The sequence below is a fragment of the Argentina silus genome (assembly GCF_951799395.1).
Source record: "Argentina silus genome assembly, chromosome: 1".
Lineage (NCBI taxonomy): Eukaryota > Metazoa > Chordata > Actinopteri > Argentiniformes > Argentinidae > Argentina > Argentina silus.
In genome coordinates, this window is record NC_139655.1 from 17,558,951 (window position 1) to 17,568,174 (window position 9,224).

General features: G+C 40.6%; 2 protein-coding genes across 2 annotated transcripts; one reads left to right on the top strand and one right to left on the bottom strand.

The window, feature by feature from the left end:
* Window positions 1-215: 215 nt before the first annotated feature.
* On the top strand, window positions 216-5,689 carry selenof (selenoprotein F). Its single transcript, XM_083677910.1, has 5 exons — window positions 216-367; window positions 1,243-1,410; window positions 3,319-3,382; window positions 3,684-3,733; window positions 4,940-5,689. Exons 1-5 carry the CDS (start codon window positions 320-322, stop codon window positions 5,069-5,071), a joined length of 462 nt encoding a protein of 153 aa, XP_083534036.1. The 5' UTR covers window positions 216-319; the 3' UTR covers window positions 5,072-5,689.
* Window positions 5,690-6,330: 641 nt separating this feature from the next.
* cldn18 (claudin 18) lies at window positions 6,331-8,483 on the bottom strand (the record flags this gene model as incomplete). The annotated part of the gene is made up of 5 exons (XM_083669800.1): window positions 6,331-6,430; window positions 6,524-6,634; window positions 6,742-6,880; window positions 7,051-7,215; window positions 8,264-8,483. 5 exons carry the CDS (start codon window positions 8,481-8,483, stop codon window positions 6,331-6,333), a joined length of 735 nt encoding a protein of 244 aa, XP_083525926.1.
* Window positions 8,484-9,224: the final 741 nt, after the last annotated feature.

Below are 9,224 nucleotides of genomic sequence, written 5' to 3' on the forward strand. Positions count from 1 at the left end.
GTATTTTTGAGACAGGTATACATTTTGGCAACAGGGAGCGCTGTTCACCCACTGAATGGTTGTGACTGTTGCAGTCTATGGTTGTAGTCGATGTTTCACAGTCCCTGTTTCTACCCGGACTAGTATGAAGTCGGACTAGACAGTGTTGAAAGACTAACTGGGATCGTTGGGACGGCCCGACCTTAACGTCACCCCTAGGTACTCTCTTTAGTTTAAGGGTAGATCGTCCCAAGGATCCCACTCAGCATCTACCAAGACAATCACTTCCCTTTTAATAACAAGTCCAGCTTCCTACTTCCCTAACGAAGCAGTCCCAAAAATGTCGGGGGAGGTGTATCTCATGTGGCTTCTTTCGCTCATACAAACGGTAAGTTATAAACAGAAATATAGGCCTGCATGAAAATGTTGTTGATATGATGCAAAAGAGCATATCTTTTATTCTATGGCCGCTTTTCCGAAACCCCCCCCACTAAATTTCGTTCTCTGTAGTAGCGTCCATCATCGCATTCACAACCAGCTAGCTTGACTTGAATGACGTGGCTTATCTCACCTGTTTACCACAAACGATCACGTTTGTTTGCTACAGTTGTGTTTCGTGATGTTTTTCAGTTTCCATGAATTTAAAGAAGCTAAATGAAAAATGCGTCCACTCCTAGAGCTATTCACTTCTGCCAATATACTCAATCAAACTAGTAGTAGTATGCCACTGGCACAGCACTATACTCTTGACTAGCTAGCTGGGCCTTGATTAGCGCAAACTGGTTGAAGTAGAGGGCTCTGAAGTAGAGCACAGCCGATGTGATAGGTGACAAAGCTGTTCACCAGAAAGCAGCTCATCATTTTCAAAATCTTAAAAGCTCGAGCTTTGTTGTAAAGTCTTTCTTTGGCAAATTGGATATTCGCGCCGCGGCCTGAATTAATGAATAGCCTAATTTTTGTGTTTTTTATTTAACCAGAGAAGTCACAGAATTTTACATATTTTTCAAGTGAGCTCTAACCAAGAAAGCAGCATACACAAAGGTATACATACACGAGACACAACATATAAAATATGTTAAAACAGTGCAAAGCTCATAAACTAACTTAAGAGTTGTCTTTCTAATGATTTAAAGGATGGAAAGATAGATTGTAGAAAAATACATACACTTACTTTTATTGAATGAACGCCAATGAACACATTACATACTTAATATTAACTGACACCTTTTAACAGTTGAGTTGTGTCCATTCTTTCCTGCTCAGTTGTCAGCTTACGGAGCAGAGCTGTCCTCCGAGGCATGCAGGGAGCTGGGATTCTCCAGTAACCTCCAGTGCAGCTCCTGTGACCTGCTGGGCGAGTTCAGCCTGAGTCAGATCCAGCCTGTTTGCAGGCAATGCTGCCAGCAGGAGGCCCAGATGGAGTCCAGGAAGGTAAGACAAGCAAGGTGATATAAAGAAAAGAAAACACACTTGCTAGAAATACTTTTAGGCTGCTGCTGCAAGTATGCATTCAAGTACTAAAAGTAATTCTAGCGAGTATGTGTTTTCTTTTCATTATGTCCTCGAGACGCTGCACCCTGAAGATGTTTTTTAAATGAGTTGAGAATGCTATTCCACCTCTCTAAGGTTAGACAAGTTAGCCATGCAGTCACTTGGAGTGGATGATATTGTACATTCATTGCTGTTAGGATTTGGTTATGTGCCACATTGTCTGACATGTCAGCATTACATGATGAGTTGTCCCTTTGTCTGCCCCAAAACACATGCTCAGTTGTCAGCTTATGGAGCAGAGCTGTCCTCCGGGGCATGCAGATGTTCTCACTCAAATGCTGCATTCACATACCAGGGTCACAATCACTAGGCTCACTAAGAGTAATAATTATTATAAAATTTGGGACCACTTTTGTCCTAATTTGCAGCCTTATAAGTCATGAGTGCTAAAATAATGGAGATGCAATTGACTAATTCACAACCCCTTTGTGTAAATATTTATCTCTTCACAGCAGAACATTTTTATTTTTGCCAATAGTTTTAGAAACTACGCCACTCATGGCCCCTTACATTTTCCTTGATTTAACAGGGTATCCTTCAGCAATGAACTAAACTTGGGTTAAGTAGTGGAGTCAAGTGCAAAACAAATGTGATTTTTCCATGATTAAACTAAGCCCCCTGAGTGCTGTGGTATCCTAGCAACATCACCTAGGAGAGAGCCCACAGGGAGGACTGAGCACACCTCATTTCACATCTTGATTATAACTTCGCCTTGATTTTCATTTAGGGCTGCCGTTTCCCTTCTTCTGCAAATGTCAGTGAAAACATCAAGTCTCTGCTCCTCCTCTTGCTATTATGAAACCTTGGAAATGGCACTGCCATAAATATATTCACTTGAGTGAATGTCACCCTTTTCCTGTCTGTAGAATTATTTTCTTCATGCTTGACATTTTGCTGCATCAAACATTTAAAAGAGTACATTTTAAAGTAATAAAATGAGACTTGTGAGCAAGGAAGACATTTTCTCACCCATTTTTCCATGTGTTTTCAGAAACACTCAGCTGCACCTCTAACCCTCCAGTGCCACTGCCTCTCTGCAGGCTAATATTACTGTCACTTCAGTTCCATTAGTGTAGCAGGCCAACACTGGCATTTACGCTTTTAGCCCATTGGCATTAGTACCTTAAGCGTCCTGTTTAACCGGCAAGTCATATACTTCAGAAGAACTATAACAGAACTGTGACTGTGCATCTTATTAAAAATAATTTTTTTCAAATTTAATTTGCAGTGCTGGCTTAGAAGAAGGGAGCTTTGCTGATGTAATTTAATGTATGCCCACTCCCAGTTACAGCACACATTTGAGATTGCTGTGACACTCCAATTTCCAAGTTGTTGTATATTGGTGTGTAGGTCTGATTACAAGCGGCCACAAAGCTGCCATTTGTCAGACCCCCTCCATATGCACAGGCTCACATAGTTTAAATACCCTGAGAAACAGCCTGGACACATTTATGAGTCAGACTGCCAGAATCAAATTACCGTACCTCACCTCCACCAGGCCCTTCTCTGTGTGGGCATTAACGTGTACAAATTAATAGTCAGGGAGGAAGTTGGGTTTCTCTGATTTTATAACAGAACATTGGGTTGACAAAGGGATGTAATTATGAATCTCACCAACCCGTTGGTATATAGAGTGAGGAATCTATGGCAGTCCAGAACTGTGTTGGCATCAAAGAACTTATCGTTTTAACGTGGGCATCAGTGAGCTCCTAGGGCTTACCTACAATAGAGAAACATGGAAGTGGCCAACTGCTTGTACTATATTTACAATCTGCTCTCCCTCCACAGCTCTATCCTGGGGCTATCCTTGAGGTCTGTGGATGAAAATTGGGGAGGTTCCCTCAAGTCCAAGGTGAGAGGTGTGGGTTCATGTAGTAGACCACCTGTCCTGGCAAGCTTATTTGTGCCAGTTTACTTTACTTTGTTTGTTATTGCAGCCTGCCACAGTGTGGGGCAGAGTCACTGAGCCCTCGACCATATGGCACTGCTTGTTAGGACCTGCTGTACACACACAGCTGTGTTGTGAACTTGTATTCAAGAATGTTTCTCAACAGTCACTGTTTACAAGCTTTGAACACAAATAGAATTGTTCCCCTATTGATGGATTCATCACCTGCAATAATGAGTTTTGGATTATTTCTTGATCTCCACAGCTTTTGTCAGGAGTGACAAGCCGAAGATGTTCAAGGGTCTTCAAATCAAGGTAAAAATAAATTGTTGATATTCTTAAAGGCATAGTTATGTTCTGTGATTCTGTATCACGCCTGAGGTGTTCCAGTGGTTTAGCACCATGGCCTACAGTGCCCACATATGCCCATGTCGGCATGGGTTTGAAACTGGCCCATGCCCTGCTGACATACCCTCTCCTCCTTACATCCTGTCTTTCTCTACTGTCTCTGTCCGAAAAAAAAGTACGAATGGGACTGCCCCACTCTAAAACATAACCTTAAAAATCACATTCCTGTGATCAATCACATACCATCCCTCCAGTCAATACACCAAGACAATTTAAGTCCGTATTCTAATTATTTGGCAACTTGCACTTCCAGATTTTCCAATATCATGGAAGTGGATGGGGTGAAAGGCCATCAGGTCGACCCCATCCACTTCCATTATATTGGAAAATGTAGAAGTGCAAATTTCAAAATCTTAGCCAAATGACCTGCTTGCTGCTTGTTTTGGTATAAAGTTGAGAGATGGGTATTTGCAAATATGACTACTATAAAATTAATAACCAGAGTTGTGGATGCAAGGACTAACAGTCCATTATATTGAAACTAATGTTTTCAACATATTTCAAAGCTATACATTGTTTACAAAGACTAGCAACCTTATATTTTGGGTTATGGTTCAACAGTTGTATAATGCTCATTAGGTATTCATATTGTTAGAATCATTGGATACTGATATCATACATTTAAATGACCATTGAACATCTGAAAAAATGCCAGATTGTGCCTTTAAATTATGCCTTGTGCAATGATTCTATACAATATTCAATTAGGTTGAAATCCTAACTTGCCCCTGCTTAAGTCAAGCTCACTACGCACAGTTTATTTGAATTTTAGTTGTTCGTATCCTAACTGGAACAGACTGGCAAGGTACATTAACGGTCCAGATCACATGGTAAAGAACGTTCAGAGAAGAGCTCTGTTTTGCTTCAAACAAAGTGTTTTCTAAAATCTGGTGGTCAAGCACTGGCCTTTTACGTACCCATTTTATGTTTCATTTGTTTACAAGGATATGCACATATTTGCCGCTATTATAAAACGTAGCATATTCACATTTTCAAATATACAGTGTGAAAATAGGCCTATCCCAAAGACGGTCTCAAAGCTCAACTAAATGCTTCACATTTAATTTGATGAACCCTACGTAGTTTAATAAGTCCTGTCTGTTTTGGTTTCAGTACGTGAGAGGCTCAGACCCTGTACTAAAGCTGCTGGACGATAACGGGAACATGGCTGAAGAACTCAGCATCCTCAAGTGGAACACAGACAGCGTGGAGGAATTTTTGAGTGAGAAGCTCGACCGGATATAATGCTTATCCTTATTTCATTTTTTCTTTTAGCTACCAATTTGTACACAGTTCAGAATTGATTATTGAATTATTTGTTGAAGGACTGCACTGTTTGACTGTTTTTGTATCTGAATACATGAAAATCATGAACTTCATCTATAGATTTTATCAATGACATTTGTGCATGGATGAAAAATGGCTGTTCATAGACTTGTTAAAATATCAAAAATGCTTACAAATTTTTCAGAGAGACTGTAAAGATGATGTCCACTGCTTGTCACTGTCCACTGTTTTTCTTTGTCTTTTGTTTTCTTTTTTTATCTATGGAAGACTATTTTCCCCTTTCCCCAAGTTTATTGATTTACCCCTGTATAGTTTTTTTATAATGCTTGCGGTGTCAGTGATGGGGGGGAGATGCGGGGGGATCTTTGTGGCTCGCCACATGTGGATGTTAATAGATGGGCATACATTTGTGAAGGCCTCACAGTAAACCAAACCTGGGATGTGAGGTCTGATGTTCCTGTGTGTCACTCTGGACATCTTGCTTTTGGAGAGGGACTGGATTCCCTAGTGTCTGTATAGAATGGGGAGGGGGGAAATGCTGCATTAAAATGTATTTCATGGTCATTTGTTTTCAAATGTGTGCTCTGTTTTCTCTCTAATTCCATACAGTGTTAAATTCTTGAGACTTTCTATAGATGCATAGACACAATTATTTAAGATATGATAGCTGGGAAAATTAACTGTGTGGGGCTTTGATTTGAGTCCAAAGAATGAAGCATTCCTGCCATCTAGTGGAAGAAAAAGGCATGAACTGTTTAGAAAGGTACTTTATTGATCCCTGACTGAAATTAAGGCATTTTGTGTACTGTGAGATTTTGAATTAGGTATTGTTTTTTATGTTGCACAGAATTTGAGGCAATTAGTCAAGTTGGACATTTCAGTCGCAGGAAATACACTTTCAAGAAAAGTTTTTTTCTTTTTTTTTTTCTTTTTTTTTTAATTAGAAGATTTATTTGGTAGATTAAATTGGACAAATTCAAATACCAACAACAAGAGCAGTAACACACTATTCAAGACTACATTTATGTAAAATAATTATTGGCTGTAGAAAACATACAAAAGAAGCCCATTGCAACAACAGAAAGATAATTAAATAACATTCAGTTTGTAGCCTGTGAAATGTAAGAAACTACTTCTATTCAAACTGATTTAGCAAACATATTGTATACATGAAATGCATTGCTATGTTTCTGAGCAACAATTCAACCTGACAGGAGTTATACATATTTCTGGTTTTCTCTCTTCCCATCCTCTCCATGATAGTCATCATTGGCAGGCTTGTTGTGGACTTGGGCTTTGTACGCAACTCCTGGGTAACTGATAGGAAAATAACATATATTAAGTCAAACTACTTTCCATATGTATAATTCATATGAATTTAGTGTCATTAAGATTTGTGACTTGACTCACTTTGACTTGTCGGATCTCAACCCCCTGAAGGCCAGACATTTCAGGACCCCACCCACTACCAGTACAGCCCCACCTATCCAGGCAACAAAGAGGGCAGGGCCAAACGTGTACCTGGTACAGAGAAAGAGAATCCACTTATCACATAGGAAGTGACTCAACTGTCTTTTGCAATATCTTGATAAAATATGGAAATATGCCGATATGAGAAGCTGTCTTACCTGGGCATCATATTCCCTCCGCCCATTCCCATCCCCATCCCCATCCCCTGTTCCATCCCCCCATAATTGTTGGTGGTCATCATGAAACTGGCCACAATTTGGTTTGCATAGATTGAAGCCCCAGCAATGCTACAAATGCCTGAGAGGGTGGATGGGGGTGGAAAGAAGGAAAGTTTTAATTGACTTTAAAAGGCTGTTTGTTTTGACACATTTGACAATTTAACACTTAATCCAGTGAGTGTTCAGAAGTCTGGTTAACAAATACCAGTGTGCACCCAAGTTTCCTCAACAAAATACTGTTCCTCCTACCTGCAATGATGAACATGACCCCGGCTGTAAGAGTCATCTTGGCTTTGGAGGAGTCGTCCATGTTTCCCATTTTAAGGCACTTCAGGGAGAACAGTGATATCATTGCCCCAATAACGCCTAGTACAATACCCACTATCATCAGTGCTCTCACTGCCTGGAAGCTACCTGGAAGACAACACAGATCACACCACAGAAAGTAAATTCAGCAAATGCTTTTCTCAATGTGATGAAATATTATAAACAATGTGCACTATTGACATACTGTAGACCACATTTATCCAACTAGCAAAACATGAACTGTTTTGTGTGTACGTGTTCTTTTGTCAGTAGACTTTTCACTTCACCATCAACTGCATTTTCTCATACAGCAAGCTGAAATATACTCTATTCTCTAGGTGTTTGAACCTATGCTTGCTGTTTGTTTTATCTGTGATAACTGTGTTGACTAAGCATGGGCCTGGCAGAGTAATCATGATGCACTGATGCTAAGGTAAATACTGATAGGCACAGGCCAGGGACATGGGAGTTCATCTGGGGACTGAAACTAAAAGCAGAACCACTCCACCATGCCCTATCACACAGACCTCTAAGACCTATTCAATCAGGTAGAATAAGAGGAAGAGTTTTTTTTTTAAGTCAACATTGATGATTTTTCTCATTCAGATGTCAGCACCAGTTCAAGCAAGTCTAAACTATCCTGCAGTCAGAGTAACTCAAAGAGAAGCCTTGCTTGGTGGTGCATTTAAAAAACCCAGACAAAAACCTTCCACGTCCAACTCCAAACCGGGAGAAACAGAAATGGATTTAACCTCAGCTTTGATATGTACCCTTCAAGTCTTTGTGGACCCACACCAACTGTAGCTTTGGTATTGTTTGAATTAGGGGAGTGTACTCCCCTAATTCAAAATCATTACAAATCAGGGCACCCTCATAAACATTCAAACCATTAGTACCCTTTTTGTCCAGCCACTATTCGTAGTAGGCTACCTTTATAAGTCAATGTCATTTGAATTCTTAACTACTGTCTCTGTAACAAGGTTGAGTCAATTACATTTCTATTCAATTCAAGAGAGAAACTGGAATAAAAAAAATGTAAAAAAAGGATTTTCCAATTCTTTAAATGGAATTTCAATGTGTATCCTATTAACAGAATAGGGACAGAATGAATAGATTGAAATGACCTCAACTCTGCTCACTAAACCTCTACCCATACCTGAGAACCCCAGGATGCCATAGAGTGGTCGGCACTCGGTGAACCCCGACGAGCCCCTCTCACAGTCCCGCCAGAGGCCCTTATAGGTGTATACCGATGTTATTACGTCCCCCTGACGATCCTTGGAGCTCCAGTTGTTCATGCCTGTTGCAGCGATGATGGCAGCTGCACCAAGTAGGCCCAAGACAAAGCCGCCTGTCTGGAGCACGGTGGAGGCCATTCTTCTCTCCTGTGTGAAGTATGTGTATGTGGGAAAGGACACTGAGGGCAATAGTGGTGCACAGCAAGAGGGTGGTGGTGGGACTGACGAGGTGCAGGGTGGGGCTGCTGGGTTTTGCTGCTGGGTGTGTGACATGGCATGGACTGACCACGTGCATGCTCACGTGCACATTCTCAATTGAGTTCTGGGCTCAGTGGCGATAGGCACACCTGAAACCTTTCATAAGAGCTAACAACCAAGAGCGGGAGTAAATAATAGATCTGAATCACTCCACAAGGCTCTGGCAACCCCCTAACAGTACCTACCACCCAACCACCCACACACACACACACACACACACACGATAGATATGTAGAGGGGTGATCTTAGTTGAGGCTTGAGTGCATAAGATGATTCAATGTGAGTAAAAGCCTGTACTGAGACAGACATCAGGCCAAGAAGATTCTGGTCATTCAACTAGCCAGTAATGAGTGTTGCATTTGCTGATGTACTGTAATTGTATCAATACTTTACCATGGTGGTTTTAAATACTCATATTGTCTCATACTGAAGAAACACAGAACAGAAACCATTTTTAATCACATGATTGAACCTTATCACTTTGTCAACAGAGTTAGACTGGACAGGAGAGAGGGCTTCTATTCTTCTCTTATCACAAACATCTTAAGTGCTGAAAACACACAATGTAAGAGGTAGATGATTAATACAAGCTTTGTTTCAGTAAAGTAAGTAATAAATAGT